At 43.7% G+C, this 16,785-nt stretch overlaps 1 protein-coding gene across 2 annotated transcripts in view; it reads right to left on the reverse strand.

Moving 5' to 3' along the window:
- LOC146075478 (zinc metalloproteinase-disintegrin-like batroxstatin-1) overlaps positions 1-16,785 on the reverse strand; it is an 85,254-nt gene continuing 68,469 nt past the window's right edge. For both annotated transcript variants that reach the window (XM_083184763.1, XM_083184764.1), the window contains 10 exons: positions 16,511-16,604; positions 16,265-16,409; positions 14,326-14,406; positions 12,510-12,585; positions 10,285-10,381; positions 9,033-9,129; positions 8,257-8,331; positions 4,865-4,939; positions 2,645-2,707; positions 1-993 (listed from right to left, as the gene is read on the reverse strand). In XM_083184763.1, coding sequence (XP_083040889.1) covers positions 964-993; positions 2,645-2,707; positions 4,865-4,939; positions 8,257-8,331; positions 9,033-9,129; positions 10,285-10,381; positions 12,510-12,585; positions 14,326-14,406; positions 16,265-16,409; positions 16,511-16,604 — 833 coding nt within the window. In that variant the 3' untranslated portion in view covers positions 1-963. The remainder of the gene's footprint in view (positions 994-2,644; positions 2,708-4,864; positions 4,940-8,256; positions 8,332-9,032; positions 9,130-10,284; positions 10,382-12,509; positions 12,586-14,325; positions 14,407-16,264; positions 16,410-16,510; positions 16,605-16,785) is intronic.

The raw sequence follows: 16,785 nt of genomic DNA on the forward strand, positions 1-16,785 counted from the left end.
TCACATTTTTAATTAGTAATAAATATGTCCTTGTCAAACAAGGTTATAGTAAGTCCCCTCTCAGGATGATAAACAGTAATTCAACAAACACAATCATACAGTAATTCTCTATTCGCTCACATGTCTGGTGTGCACAGAAACAAATACACAATAGCTGTACTAGCCCAAATATAACTTTGTAAAGTTGGGGGAAAAAAAGTGAAATAAAATTACTAGTTTATTCTAATCTACATACAATCTACATTATTTTCTAACACTCAATACAATGCCCTCCAGCTCTACGTACTATGGGCCTAATTCAATAGGTTACACAAATTACCGGCAATCTGTGGTCGCATGTGAAAAATGCAACCACAACCTATTGGACAACAGGGTGTTGATTTGGCATTGTGGTGGTGTGTTCTGGACAACACAGGCATATCCGGACCTTATGCAGGTTGGGTGTGTGTGTTGGTGGTAACTGCGTGATGTCGCACAGCTGCTACGACTCAAAACATGGCCGCCCGGTGACCGGCGGTATCTGCATAGCCTTCTATTGGGACAGCAATATATATGCAATGATCCAACTATCTAAAGTCTTCAGTAATTGTAGATGTGTAATCTCAATTTAGCAGTACAGAGCACGGCAGAAAGCTCACTGCCAAATTTGTACAGTAGCGAAGGGGAAACCTGTCTCCATCCCATGCACAAAGTCAGTGCCACACAAGCCTTTGCCTGGAAGGACGCCATCTTTTTGTAGAATATCTCACAGATGCTCTCTATGCTGACTGCTCTCCTGGAGTGTCCGGTAGAGGATGAGACTTTTCAGACTCGTAGGACATCAAGCAAAGGTTCCTGTCCACTGTACAATATTAATGGCATATAAACATACATACAGCGCTGCAATCTTAATATAATAAATAGCAGACAGTCATACAATTGTAAACATCTGTGTAAATTAAGGCTTCATCTGTGGTGCGGAACTCAATATTTTCTCACGTTGGGTTTCAAAGCCTGAAATAATTAAAAATGAATTGGTCACATTATCCACGCGGAGATCGGTTACAGTCACCTGACCCAGACAATCATCAAGTCTGTTGTTCATTTAATTTAAAACATAAAATATCACCAGCCTATAATATTCTTTAACTATATAAAGTAATAAACACATATGCAAAGAATGTCCCCTCCTGTACATTTCTGTAATGATCCATTCTATACCTACCGTAACTAACTTGGTGCTGTCTGAGAGTTGCGCAGGTAGGAGATGTTGGGGATATAGCATTTCCTACCTGTGAAACGCGTCATCATGAGACTCTGCCAGGCGGCAAGATGCTGCCATCCATCACATTCTACACCAGGCCTGGAACCATATTGACGCGTTTCACAGTGATCTGAAGGGGGCCGGATCAGAGGGAGCATTTTCAAATTCAGTTGACCGGTAGCCTTCCAGGAGTTCCAATCAGCCATCCATGGTGTACGTGAGTCATGACATTGAGGTGTGCAGCCGGCAGATGTCAGCACATGCGCAGCCGTTACTTAAGGTATTTTTATGAAGAATACCCTGATAAGGCTTCGAAGTGGCATCACAGGGACAGAGATTTCTCACAAGCTCTGCACCTGTATGTAATACTTAATACATCCGTGCGATGTAATCAATTATCATACTGCGAATTGGGCCAATATTATCACAGTATATCTGTATCTGAGGATGCGGATGGTGATAAATCAGCCCCACAGAGGTTTATTTACAAAGATGGGAGTTCTATTTGTGATGTGTTGTTGCTATGGGCAACCAATCAGAATACTTTTTATTTATTTAGCACCTTCTAGAAGATAATAGATAGAATCTGATCAGTTGCCCATAGCAACATCGCAAATAGAACTCCCAGCTTCTGTTAAAAGAATCTAATCTGAAAACTGTCTCAGCATGATGGTATGAGGACTGGTCGCTCTCTTATCTTATGCACTGAGTTTTGCTGGTTTTGATGTTACCTGACAGGTGACACATCCCAAGGCACCAGAGCCACCCTCTGCTCCAATACAGTGCCAGGATTGGATGAAGCTCCTGCACTGGCAGAGGTGCACTGTGGGCAGATGGATCTAGCGAGGTGTGATGTGGCATCTGTGCTTACACTCTATTCTGTACCTCGTGAAGTGCTATCAGTGGCAGAGCACGATTAAGGGCCTTATGGGCCTGGAGCTGTAAATGTTTAAGGGCCTGTTATGAGAAGTGGAGAAGGCTAGGCCAATGACATGTATGCATGTAGATCCCATACACTATACGCCACAATATCTCCCTAAATATATAACAAATTGTATCAATGTGTAAAATAGAAATGCAATTTAACCATGTGGCCAGCTGGTGGCTGTCTGGGGATCATCATGCTGTCAGGGTAATGGGCCTATTTTTATGTGGTGGCCTGGAACTGCAGCTTCATCTGCCCCATTGTTAATCTGGCCCTGATTAGCGTATGGATCATTGTACGATTATTACATTATATGACTCTTAAATAAAATAGTTTAACATCCAGGTATTAGCTCTCATTTGATTCCACGTTTGCTGTGATATTTGGTTTCTATGGATACAACCTCTCAATGCTCTTGCACCATATTAATAAATGGTGTCCTATACTCATGTTTATGACATATCGCAGTGACATACCTGTGGTGGCATCGGGGGGAAAGGTGGTCTGGACGGAGGGGCAGTAGATGGCTGCTTATATGCCTAAAATCAAGCAGAAAGGATACAGTTAGATGAATGTAGCATCAATGGTCGATTTCCTCACCGCTGACCTGTCTTCCCAAGAGGCAAGGTGGCATCTATCCACAGGTGACCTCATGAAATCAAACAAAAGAAAAAAAATTGAGATCTGCCCTCAACTTCATTAATACCCTTGTTTTAAGGGAAATGAACCACTACAATGTAATTTTTAATAGCGGGGTTGCTATCCGAACAAACTTAGATATACAGCTTAAAGAGAAAAAAAGAAGTTGCTAGGTGGATGCACACCTAGTACGTTTATGCTTAATGAAGAAAAAAGGGGAAAATGATATCCAAAATGTAAAAGGTGGGGGAGTCCCATAAATCTTTATTGATACTGTGATAGGGAAGCACCCACTGACTTTGGTGAAATGTAAGGGGGTTAAAATCAAAACATACACAACACACACATATATAACCTGGTGTTCAAAAAGTAAGAACATGTGTGAAAAAGATTAAAATATCGACAAGTGTGGAATGCAGCTCATTAATTACATGGAAATTCCTCAATCAGGATAGGGAGATAGGAAATTAAATTATTTTTATTATCATGTAACAGATGATAATTTATATTACTTTTTTTAAATTTCTTATGTATTCAACCATCATCAATCCAAGGTGTTTTTATATAAAGGGATAATACAGTGCAGCTGCTGGTAATTGTTGCTCTTATATAATTCAATATTAAGAGGCAGGATATACTACTGCTGCAAGCTGTTAATATCTTCAAATACACATGAGTGTGTTGAATATCTTGCAACAGTATATGTCTACACTGCTATTTGTTGATTATAAGCAACATTTCTGGCACACAGCCCAGAAAGTCACAATAGAAACAAAATGTAACATTATAATTCTTGTGATCAGAGGTTTTTAGATTTCTTCACAGTGTGCTGACCTTACAGTATAATGCTGATATCTAGTGGTGAAATCTGGTAATTGCAGCTTATTAGGTTTATATTAATCAGGATGCTGCAAATTTTGATTTTAAATACCATAGGACAGTGTTATTATCTCAGCTTAATTCCTGTGACCAATTAATCAAACAGAACAGACTTTATTTTTTTATTTATTTACATTATTATCCTGATAATTAGCATAATTTGTAAATGGACAATAAATCTCCCTAGATATACATTCCAACAGCTTCTAGCTAGAGACACGTGTTTCACCAATGCTTCCTCGGGCTTCCTGCTTAGCCTCAGGGAGCATTGGTGAAACATGTGTCGCTCGTTACAAGTATTCGGTAAGCTGCAAGCTTTGCAAGTCAACCAGAATCATCCCCAAAATTCCATCCAACCAATTATCGTGTCACAAGCTGTGCTTGAAAAATGACAGGGTCTGGTACTTTATATCCATCCACTTTATCTCTCTTCAAAGCTTAGTACATGCACCCCCTAAATGGCCTTTCCAGGTGCTTACTAATGCATGAAAAGCACAATCAGGATGCATGCATTCTAACATTGTACTGCTGATTTTTAAATATTAAAACATGTCACAACCTTTTTTTCATGAATTAGAGAATGATGCCAGTAGAAGTTACTGTGGGGATGATTCAGGTTTATTCAGTAAAATCCAAGTTGATATAGGTGAAAATAAGCATGTGCAAACACCTTTGGCAAGGACCACACTCACCAAGGCATTCGCACAGAGCATGGATGGGCAGAGGGCTGTCCCTCGGGTGCACCCAGGTGACCAGTTGATTTACTTGTGGGCGGGTTTTCTTTGTGTCTGGGTGGTGGCTATCTACTACCATGATTTGTCTGAGTGCAGGATCAACAACGTTACAGCAGGGACAGGGCATTCACTCATACCAGTTCCCCCACAACACCACCACCATCACCACACACACACACACACACACACACACACACACACACACACACACACAGAAGTACCTACATCAGGGAAATGTGGCAAAATATTAGCTGGGAGCTCTATGTGGCATAATGTGAACTGGACCCTCTACTGTGTGTTCGATACGCTTGTTTTGCAATATTTATACATACATACTTTACATCTAACATTGCCACTATATAATTTTTTAGAATTTTATTAGTAAGGGACCCTCACAAACCTTAACAGAGCCCTGTTCTCCCCCCTCCCCCTCCCTATACTTACATGGGGAACCTGTGGCTTTTGAGACTGAGAAGGGGGTTGCGGAGGGTATACTGCATTTCCATAATTCACCTGTGCCTAAAGGAACAAAAGTAGAGAGTTAAGTACATCATTTACACTAGAAACACACTGTGTCACTGTAGGCATAATTCCCTTTAAGAAATATAAAGTATGTCACATGGTAACATATCTATGACAAAGCAGGGCTTGCACATGACGGAATTGGAGGGATTTCAGGGGCGTGGCTGACATGGGACAGCGGGTTTAGTGTGATCACCCCACCCCAGAGATGCCTACAGCCTTCAATCTGCACTAACCGAACATGCATGCCTATAATAAGTTCTTACTCTAGGGCCAAGCAGGCATCCCTGTGCCCTACCCTTATTCTAATGGGGCCTGGCAATGCATTGTTACATCTATTAAGGCATTCATTTGTAGCTTTTACCATACAGAGATATTATAACACTAATAAGTGACACATTCTTTTCAGCAATTAAAGAATTGATTCACATTCAGGCAAGAATACTGTACCTGACATACTGTACCAACATGCACCTATTAACTATTTATTGCATCACTACTGACTACTACTACTACTGCATTTAACTACTGGTGAGGAATGCTGAACTCTCCCCTTCCTACTAGATTGTAAGCTCCTCTGAGTAGGGCCCTCTTCCCTCCTGTTGTCAAAGCCCACTTATCTTCACACTTCACTCACAGCTCTCCTATACTCAAACACTCAGTGACCATCTTCGTCTGCATATTCATCTCTATTATTGGCCTCAAGCTTCTAGTTGTATGTTGATTGAGTCCTCACTACTTATATTTAAGCTGTAATGTGTATTTAACTGTGGCGCTCTTTATTTGTACTCTATTTTTGTTATTTATTCAATGTAATACTGTTTTGTCTCCCTGTACTGTTACGTTGTACGATGCTGCGAAACACTTGTATAAATAAAATTATAATAATAATAATAACTATATGCACTATCCTCTCATAGCACCTCTACACTGCTTTTTTATATCGCTCATGTGAAAGAGACCACTCCTCTCATCCACCACCCAATATATAGTAAGATGGTGGACAGCAGATGTGGGAACACTGCATGATATCCCCCCCTATATTTTCACGACTCTCTCACTTGCCATACTGTTATAATTTCTCTCTGCAATGCCCCAGGTGGTAACAGGGAATATATAAACGGATTGGACAAGCAGCAGAAGTAGGCTTGAGCACATTCCTCAGTGACTCTGCTCTCTCATCATTAAAAAGGATTTACAGCCATACTTCACTGGATCGCCTGAAACCTTCAGAACTCAGAAGCTAAGCAGTGACGAGCCGAACCAGTACCTTTTTGGGAGACCAATAGGGAATACTCGGTGCTGTAGCTAATCATGAAAGCAGAAGCAATACAGTCTAGAGCAGGGCTGGGCAATAGTGGCCCTCTAGCTGTTGATGAACTACACATCCCAGGATGCTTTGCATTAGTTTTGCTATGTGGCCATGCTGAAACTGATGCAAGGCATGCTGGTATGTGTAGTTCATCAACATCTGGAGCGCCGCTATTGCCCAGCCCTGGTCTAGAGGGTGATGCATGCCATTCATAAATTTTCTTTTTCTCTGCATTTTTCTTCCCCCACTTGGGTTCCTTACCCTCTCTTCCAATTCTGGGATTCAATAAAGGGGGTGTGTCCTGCTATCTTTGTCATATAGGCAGACTAGAGTTCATAAATCCTAAAACTGCCTATGATTGTGGATCTATGCATTATTATTATTTACCACAGTATATCGAGAAACCTTTTTGAGAATCAATTAGTTTTACCAATAAAAGTTAAATCTTAATCTCTCCATGATTCATTGAACTTTATATCTCTTTATATCTTTATAACTTTATAACTCTTTATAACTTTATATCTCATAAGCGTGCCCCAAAACCCCTTTTTGTGTTCCCTTTAGTCACCTTTTGACTACCCCCTTCAGTTGAGTTTTTGAACCTTCTTTGGGTGCACCACCCACCATATACTGCTGCTAAATCAGAGGTATAATATCAGAAGTTTTTATGTTGGTTTCTGTCCAATCCTGACTATAGTAATTATAAAACCTAATACAAAAAGCAGCGCCAACTCAATCCCTGTCAGAATAAACATTAGATGAATATTACTGAACAGTCAGTGCCCCGGCAACGGTCCCAATCAATCCATGAGGTATGGAGTGCGCCCATCTTAGACAGCTCAGACAGAAAGAATTCTTAGGGTGAGAGAGGTAAAGCCTCAGACCACCTCCGTACCCACATTGTGCATCCTCTACCTCACACACTGCACTTTATAGCCCTCATTTATAAGAAGTGACATTTAAGAGTGTACAGAGATCACAGTCATCACTTGCAGATTTGGCTGCATCTGTGCCCTGACTGTGCCCTAAATTGTAATATGCTTCCACTATAAATGCTGAAGTGCTATGTACATGTATAGCTGCAGCGGTTACAGGAGCTGCACAGGTCAGCACCTGTAGCGTATGCGTCTGGTGTACACCATGCACTTCCCTGTCTCACATAGGACCCGATTCATACCGGAGCACTGGGTCCCCTCCCCACCGCTCCTGTGAACGGCTGCAAATACGTTCGCAGCTGTGCATATGGGGAAAACCACTAACCATCAAAGGATTTCCCCTCTGCTCGCAGCCTTGAGTCTAGACTCACTCGGCCCTGCGAAGGCTGTGGGGAGAAGGAGGCTTGCTGCTGATGTCAGCAGCCTTCCTTCCTAACGGCCGGGGAATCCCTGCGTTTTCTGGGACACTCCCGGAAAACACCGGCATTAAGCCCCCAGACATTCGGCACCTGTCTATCACCTTGTGAGCGGCACCTGTCAATCACCTTGTGTGTATGCGCAGTCTTTCGATGATCATCAGGGCTGTGAATTTTCCACCCTATGTATGTGTCTGAATCAGGCCCATAAGCCCAAGCAATGAAGGAAACAACAAACAGAGCCATTGATGCATTCACAAACAGTGGAGCTGGTGACTGTCATCATCCGCTAATTGTACCTACAGCACCCTAGTACGACTTCTCCGAGGGAATAACACAGCCAATGCCCCTAGAGCCACCAGGAAGGTCCTGGATGACAGGACTGTATGCAATTCCTTTTGTGTGTGATATATCACATGCAATCCCATTCCCCGCTGTGGGATCCGATGAATCCTTGGTGCAGCAATGACGATCTCCGGCTCTGATTCAATGCGTGTTGGTTAAACACATGCAATACCAAGGAACTGGATAAAATGGGGCCCAAATCGCACTAATGGATGGGGGGCTTTTAGTTACTAACTTCCTGCCATACATCACCACTCTCCAAAATACTGCGACTTATTTGTTTGTTACTTCTTGCCCTATACTTACATGGGGAACTTGTGGTTTCTGAGACTGGGGAGGCGGCTGGCGAGGATAGCCTGCATTTTTGTAGGTAATCTGCGTCTACAGGAATAAAAGTAGAGGATTAGGGCCATCAATTAAATTAGGAACAAACAGTGTTTTATTGTAGGGCCAATTTTCTCCTTGTGTTGCTCTAAATATTCCCATAGTTGACAACTTTGTTCGACTACCCTCCAAAAACTGGTAAGAGGAGGTCACTGGGGCAATTGCATATGGGTGTCTAGGCACGTCCGTTAATATTGGACATCAGCACAATTTTCATATTTTGGGCTCTATACACCACCACAATGGGTTTGAAATAAACCAAATGTGATTTAACGGCAGACTTTCAGCTTTAATTTGAGGGTATTTACATCCAGGTGTAGGAATTACAACGATTTCTATATCAGCATCCCGCTTTTTATGTAATTAGCATAGAAATACATTGTGACCATTTACAGCGCAGTAATTGCTACTTTCACACCCATTTGAGCTGCTGAAAGGAACCAAACAGGCAGATTAGTTCACATTGTAGGAGTAACAACACAATGCTGGCATTTATTAGCTTCATACATATAGGGTTATAAGCAGAGCTGACCAGCCGAGCCTGGAGGGGTGCCTTGCTCCAAAACACAAAGTGATTGGCTCATACTGCGTTGGCCAGAACTGTATGAAGATGTGACGGCAGAGAAATACAATGGTTCATTTGATTAAAACAGAAATAAAACAGTTTGTGGCCATCTGACATGACACACTGCGCTCACCTTCTGGGCAGATGGATACAATAACGGCGGTGGCTGTGTCCGATTCTGGATGTTAAAAGCAGGATTGGTCACACCTGTAGCAGTTGCTGCAGATCTCCTGAAATAAAAGTGCAAAATATACCTTTGTAAAGCGCTACGGAATATGCTGCGCTATATAAGAAATTTTTAATAAATAAATAAAATAATATACAATAATACCAGGGTTGCCGACTTTTAGATTCTCCTCTCCAGGAGAAGCCCGGAGAGGAGACTTTCAGCAGCCGTTCGAGGGGCGGGGCTTGATCGTGACGTCATTAAGCCCTGCCCCTAGGATGTAAAATAGCCTAATTCGCGGATCTCTGTGGAGGGGGCGGGGCTAAAATAACGCAATTGTGACATTTTAGCCCCGCCCCCTCCTCTGAGACCCGCGGATTGCGCCATTTAAATGCTGTGATCGGGGGCGCAGTGGGGTTGTTGTAGTCTGCTGAATACTAGATAACCCTATTGGGCCATAGTAATGAGTGGGTATTTTACAAAAAAAAACAGAAAGAAACTAGTCTTGTGTAGCGCACCCATAATGGATCATGATTACTGCAGTGAGAGCCAGCAGCTCAGTATATTACAGGGTTGCCCACCTTTCTGGGGGGCCGGGAGGGGGATCCGAATTTCGGGAGACTCCCGGCCAATCTGGGAGGGTAGGCAACCCTGAGAATATAATTGTTTACAAATCTAATTCTCTCTGCACATGTTACATCTCTCACTCCTGCAGTGCACATGGTTTTGTCCATTTGAGAAGGAATTTGCCTTTGCGATTGAAACAGAATAAGGGCCCTGGTCCCAGTACTTCTTGGTCTCTATCTCACCTATTTGTCTCATTTTTTTCATCTTCATATGGAGTGTCTGCATTTATATATCCCGATTTCTGGGATTCAAGCTCAAAATTCCTTAACATTCCCTATTTAAACTCTTAAAATTCCTGCCAATATTCTCTATCAAAGTGTGTAGTTAATTATAATGCTGGGATACATCCATGAACCTGCAAATATAACCTAATAAAACAAACTTTACCAGTGTTAATTCCATTTTCTTCAGTAATCAATATGTCAGTGTACGTGTGGCCATTGGCTGTGCTACACTGCTGACTCAATTGGTCTGTGAACAATGCCAATCACAGACATGCTGCTGGTACACACTGCCGACAGACCAGCGCTATATCAGCCAGTGTGTACCCAGCATAATGGTGACACGGGTCCCTTTCCCCCTCCTGTCATACCTCTGCTTCCTGCGCTGTGTCCTCTTGTATAGCACAAATCCAACGACTGCAATGATCAGTACAATGATGACAGCGAGGGCAATGTAGTATCCATAGTCTGCGGGCACAAAGCAGGAGAATATATTTAAGAACACGTGTTTCATTGAATTTACAAGATTCAGAATAATCTGATCTATCACACAATAAACTTGCTCAGAATCACCACTTTTATATTACCACCGCTACAAGTGTTTCCCAAATCCAGTCCATAGGAAATAGGGATGGCCATCGTTGCCATTGCCATCGATGGCAATTCGGCAACTGGCCATCGATAGTGCTTAACTATGCAATGGATGACCATCGATATTTTTACATATCGATGGTCATCCATTGTGTTTGATTGATTTGCCTGTGGGCCAATCAAAAACAGGGGGCGGGGCTTCGCGGGTGTCGGGGGGCGGAGCTATGCTCCGTGTCCGTGCACTTTGAAAAAAAAAAAGGGAAACCATCTGATACTCCCCCCATCGATGGCAAAAGTATTCGACATTGGCCATGAACCATCAATAATTTAGAATAATTGATGGTCGATGGCCATCCCTAATAGGAAACCCTAACAGTGCATGTTTTCCATATTTCCTAACTTGTGCAGGTGGCGCTTATGTCAGTTGGGACTTTGGGCCGATTTAGACCTGCAAACAGTGGTCTGAATTTGGCCCCTCTTTCCATGGGGGGCCACTACGTATACGCTTTGTAGCTAGTGCGCATGTGCAGGGCCGGCTGTGAGCGCTTTCAGCAAATTTCTCCATTGCCGAGGGGCTCGCAACATGAATAAAAGGTGGGGGCATTCTGGGGTGGATCCCCCGGCATTTCATGGGCGTGCCTGGTCTGGGTGGGTACATGACGTCGGTGCCTGTCCCGATTTCGCAGAAATACAAGCAGGCGCCGGGTGACTCGTCTCCTGGGTCACGCGGCGGCTAAGGGCGCTGGGCAGAGGAGAAATCCTGATGGCAAGTAACCATGGAAGAATTTCTCCTCTCTGCGGGCGCTAGCAAACGGGTGTGTACTCATACTCATCCGTTAGCAGCCCTGCATAAGGGCTCGGGCTGTCGGGGGTGGGTGGGGGTCATGCGTTTGGCAGGGCACCGTTCACTTGCTCGCTGGGCTCCAAACCCACGCAGCCCAGCAAACAGGTCTGATTTGGGACCCTGGAACAAGCACTGTTACGGGCCTCTGAGACTATGACATGGGAAACACTGGATTAGATGCAGGCAGGTCATACACTGTGTGATGGGGTATGGGTCATAGAATAGACAGCAACTAGGTCGACATGCATGAAGGTCGATGTGACTGAAGGTCGACATGCAGGAAGGTAGACATGACTAAAGGTTGACATGGGTTAGGTCCACAGGGTCATTAGTACAACACAAGCATTAGGTCGTCATGGGTAAAGTTGACAGTCAAAAGGTCAACATGGGGTTTTTCACTTTTTTGTCCCGAATGTCGACATGCTCGGCACATTATTTTATTCTCCCACCATGCCCTAGTGGATGGTAGGGCATGAAATACTGCCTGTCGGCACACGTCCACTCAAAAAAGTGAAAAACCCCATGTCGACATTTTGACTGTAAACCTTCCCCATGTCAACCTAATGCTTGTGTTGACCTAATGACCCTGTTGATCTAACCCATGTCGACCTTCAGTCATTTCGACCTTCCTGCATGTCTAGTGGTGTTGACCTAATGCTTGTAGGCCTAGTGACTGCATCCCGTGTGATATGTAATTTGGCGGTTCTCTGTCTCTATACACATAAATGTGTGCACCTTCACAGCTCCCCAAATAACCTACAGTATCTACACTGCAGTGCTCCCATTTAGCATAAATCTAGTGGATTCTTACAATACTAATTAACCTGTATCGATTAAAAAAAGTTAAAGTTCTCAGAAATCTGCTTATTTTACAGCAAAAAGATTCATACTATTCATAAAGGACTATAGGGGTCTATTCATTACACTGAGAAAAGCTTCTGCCTTGTACTGTAAATGATTGCCATAAAAAAACAAAATCTCAGAGTTCGTCCGGCATCCCGCACAAGTGTTTTTGCCATTGATACATAATTGAACTTTTTTTTTTACTTATTACCATGCCACCCCCAGCAGGTGGTACCTTACGTGCCTGGTGGGAAAATCTCCACTGCTGATTGGATAATATTTAATTCCCTACACTACACCCAATTATTATCCACTTACTGGAATTGGCTCTGGAGTCGCAGTTGGGAGGTGCCCAGCCTTCATCACACTGGCACTGCAATTCATGGTCACAGACCTGCAGGAAGAACACGTATAGACACTTAGGGGTATAAACTGTATACTAAAGTGCAGGATTTCAGATGTGGTGACGCAGCCAAACACATTCTGGCTAATATCTTCTAAAACCTTGATGGCTAACCTTGACACTCCAGCTGATTTTGAACTACACATCTCAACATGCTCTGCATCAGATTTAGCATGGCCAAATAGCAAAACTGAAGATGCTGGGATGTCAAGGGCAAATGCAGGATTTTCAGAAGGGGGTTTCCAGAGGGGCGGAGCAAAGCACAGAGATGGACACTTAGGTGACCCAGTATATGCCGGGTCAGTTAAAGTATTATAGATAGACCAAATGTATATAAATAATAAAATATATATATATATATATATATATATATATACATACATATACATACATATATATACATACAGGGGCATCAACAGCAGTGTAGGCCCCTGGGCATAACAATGTATTGGGGCCCCTACCGATCCTCCAGCGGTGGGGGTGGGGGAAGCTTTGATGTCCCGCGGGTGGTAGGGGGTATTATATCAACCGTTCAGCATGTAGGGCCTGGATCAGTAATTTTCACTAATTACCCCTTTACTGCACAGATTGTGGGAGAGGAGGTGGGAGAAGGGGGCATTGGGTTGAATTAAGGGGCCCTGATACATAACTTCCAGGGTGGTAGAGGATGTTTAATACGCAGAGGAGGGGGGTATAGTGGACTGGGCTTATTATTCATATTTTTTCTGCTGGGAGGACAGCTTGCTTGACTGCAGATATCTCCAGTTCCCGGAAATAGATTGCTGAGATTTTAATGGAATTAAAAACTGGAGAATCCCACCTACCAAATGGTATTGGGGACTAGGGGATCAGAGTTCAGGAGGCAGAGCAATCTGCCAATGAGTATATAAAACTACATACCAGGTGTGTGGAGCTGGAGCAGTAACCAGCTGCTGGAAGGCTGATATCTCTGGTTCTAGGAACAGTAGAGACAAGCTACTAGTGTCCCTCAAAGGGGGAGAGTCCCAGCTTTTGGAATATACCTTCAGAAAAACTCTAGGTCAGACAACCTGAAATATCTGACTGGAAAGAGCAATTAACAGGCTTGGATGGGGACCACTGCTTTGAAGTCAGATATCTCCGGTTCCCAAGGGCCGATTTTTAAAATTCTTGTACCCATGGAAAGAGGGGACCCTCAGCTTTCAGTCTGGCGCCCTTAGACTCCTGGGGGTGTTTCTGGGTACTCAGAAACCCCCCCTGCGTGTGCTACTGGATATGTAGTTCAAAAACAGCTGGAGAGTCATAGTTAGCCATCAAGGTTCTAGAAGATGCTAGATAAATGATATGCGGAATCTGATTTCTAAGAGCATCTGATACCAGCTTTGTAGTAAATGAGGCAGGCAAATACCTTTACAGGGACACAAAGAGCTAGTTATAGCATACACAGGGTTAGAAAAAGCACATGGATAAGGAGGACATCATATCTCCCAACATTACTAGTCTTCAAATTGGGACCTGATTAGGATCATTTCAGTGTCTCATCTACAAACGTTAGCGTTAGTCCCTGTACACAGTGCTACCTACTTGCTGCCCCTGTCCTCTTTCATTACTTCTCGGTGTGTTATGTTATATGCTTTGTTTTATCCCAGATCTCCAAAACTTAATATTGAAATCAGAGGCGCAGAACTGGTTAAGAGTTAAATGACAGAATGGAACTAATGACGGACTACAGTTTGTACACGTGGATCTCACCCCATGCCCTGGGCACTTGGCAGAGCAATCTGTAGCCCTGTACGCAGTTTCTATAAGGATGCATTTCCCATCTTTGCATACCTGAAAAACAAATATATTATTGTTAGTAAGTAAGTGTTATATATATAGCGCACTTTCTCCAACAGGACTCAAGGCTCTTTACAGACATCAAAATAATGCACATAATACTACATAGGATTTAGGTAGTACAGCAATAGATAAGTCACGTAGACATAAAAGAAACCTTGAGAGCACAGTGGGCATAGGCGAATCTAAGGGGTGGTCCGGGGGTGCACTGGACCACCCTTTAGACCGCCAGCCGCATAAAATTTAAAGAAATGACAGCCAGGCAGAGAGAGCTGTGTGCTGCCCGGCTGTATAGTAAGGGAATTGCTCGTTGCCAAGGGGGGGTGACTGTGAGACAGCTGTTGTGGCTGGACGCACCTAATTTAAAGAAATGACAGCCAGGCAGAGAGAGCTGTGCGCTGCCCGGCTGTAGTCTGAGCAGGAGCATCAATATTTCAGTTCTCCCTCTGGACCGCCAGCAGCCAATCAGGAGCAGCATTGGTGGTATTGGTAGCCACTCCTGATTGGCTGCTGGACCGCAATCTCCTATTGGCTCGCGGTCCAGCGGAAGAACTGAAAATATCGATGCTCCTGCTTAGACTACAGCCGGGCAGCACACAGCTCTCTCTGCTTGGCTGTCATTTCTTTAAATTAGATGTGTCCAGCCGCAGCGGCTGTCTCACAGACACTCCCCCTTGACAACGAGCAATTCCCTTAGACTATACAGCCGGGTAGTGCACAGCTCTCTCTGCTCGGCTGTTATTTCTTTAAATTAGGTGCGTCCAGCGGCTGTCTCACTCCCCCTTGGCAACAAGCAATTCTCTCCCCCCCTTGGCAACAAGCAATTCCCTCCCTCCTTGGCAACAAGCTATTCCCTCCCCCCCTTGGCAACAAGCTATTCCTTCCCCCCCCCTTGGCAACGAGTAATCCCTCCCCTTTTGCAATGAGCATTTAACCCCCTCTTGGCAACAAGCAACGGTAGAGCCCTATGGCTCTTCTGCTGCTGTGTGAGCAATCTGATATGGATCCGCAGATGCCAGCATCTCTGCACATGCAAAGTGGGACTCTCGGGTCACAGACCCGGAAGCCCAGGCAGCTGCGGGGATCGCAATGGGCAGCTCTTATCAGGAGTACTGCCCTTTTTGTTGCTCATCGCATATGCAATGAATACCGCTGCTGCTTGGTACATCCCTCCCCGAGAGCGCTGTCCTTTGCTGATATATTCATGCATCTTGCCCTTTATCTCTCTCCAAGCTTTCATACATCTCCTCTAAATTCAGTTATTAAGCCATTAGAAAGCAGTGACATCGCTGAAGCATTTTCTCTCAGCCATGTCATAGCGAATCCATAGGTTGAAGTTGAACATGTGTAAGCATGCAAAATGGCCTCCTCCATTTTCTTGAGGGATAACACATTCACTTGGAGCAAACATTCCATTTTATAATGTACATACAAATGTGTCCTCATACGCCACAAAGATTACTAGTGTGAGTGAGACGATTAATTTGCTGATTCATTTGAAACACAACACTTGCATATCTGTGTGCGGCTGTGTCTGTATATGATGGACTACAGAACTTGGTTAGGAAACCAGCCATGGCAGTTACTTTGTATGCAGATTCAGAGACTCAGTCGCACAAATATACAAGTGTTGCATATGAAATGAATCAGCACAGTCTCTCGGTGCTTCCTAGTATTTTATCATGTACCAACTAAAATGCACTTTCAGCAACAAGTGCACCTCACACCTGCATAGTCTCAGGGGGCCTGGTGCGCCTAGAGGGGATGTTGGGTACAACTGCAGCAATGATGTACGCGGACACATCTATACATTCAGGTTCATGTAATCAATACATTTTCCAACAGTACTCACACTTCCTTCTCCGCAGCTTGTTCCATTCTCCACTAATTGAAACGGATATAGGGCTTTACACTTTGATGACAATATGTAATAACCAACATTTAGGATGGGTGTAGAAGTGCCCCCCTTGCAGTAGAAGACTCCGCATTTGATATCCCTAGATACATAGAGATGACAGCGGTTAGATATGTGCACTAAGTCCCTGAGACATAACTCCGGACCACAGGACCTTCACATATGATCCCAGTCTGTACTTACTTGGCTGCACAAGGAACTTGGATTCCAGATTGGATACAATAGCCCTGCCCAATTCTTCTGTTATTTTCAAAGCAGTCATCTGCTGCATAAGACTCTAATTTAAAAAGGAAAAAAATATGATTATATATATTTATGTATGTATGTATGTGTGTGTATGTGTGTGTGTATACATACATATATAAAGTCAGACTTGGTGGTGGTGTGGGTAGAGGTGGTGGGGCAAAAGGGCAGGGGTGAAAGTGTGGCGGTACGGGTTGGTACGGCGTACCGCTATA

The sequence above is a fragment of the Crinia signifera genome, chromosome 4 (genome assembly GCF_055691185.1).
Source record: "Crinia signifera chromosome 4, ASM5569118v1, whole genome shotgun sequence".
In the NCBI taxonomy this organism is placed as follows: domain Eukaryota; kingdom Metazoa; phylum Chordata; class Amphibia; order Anura; family Myobatrachidae; genus Crinia; species Crinia signifera.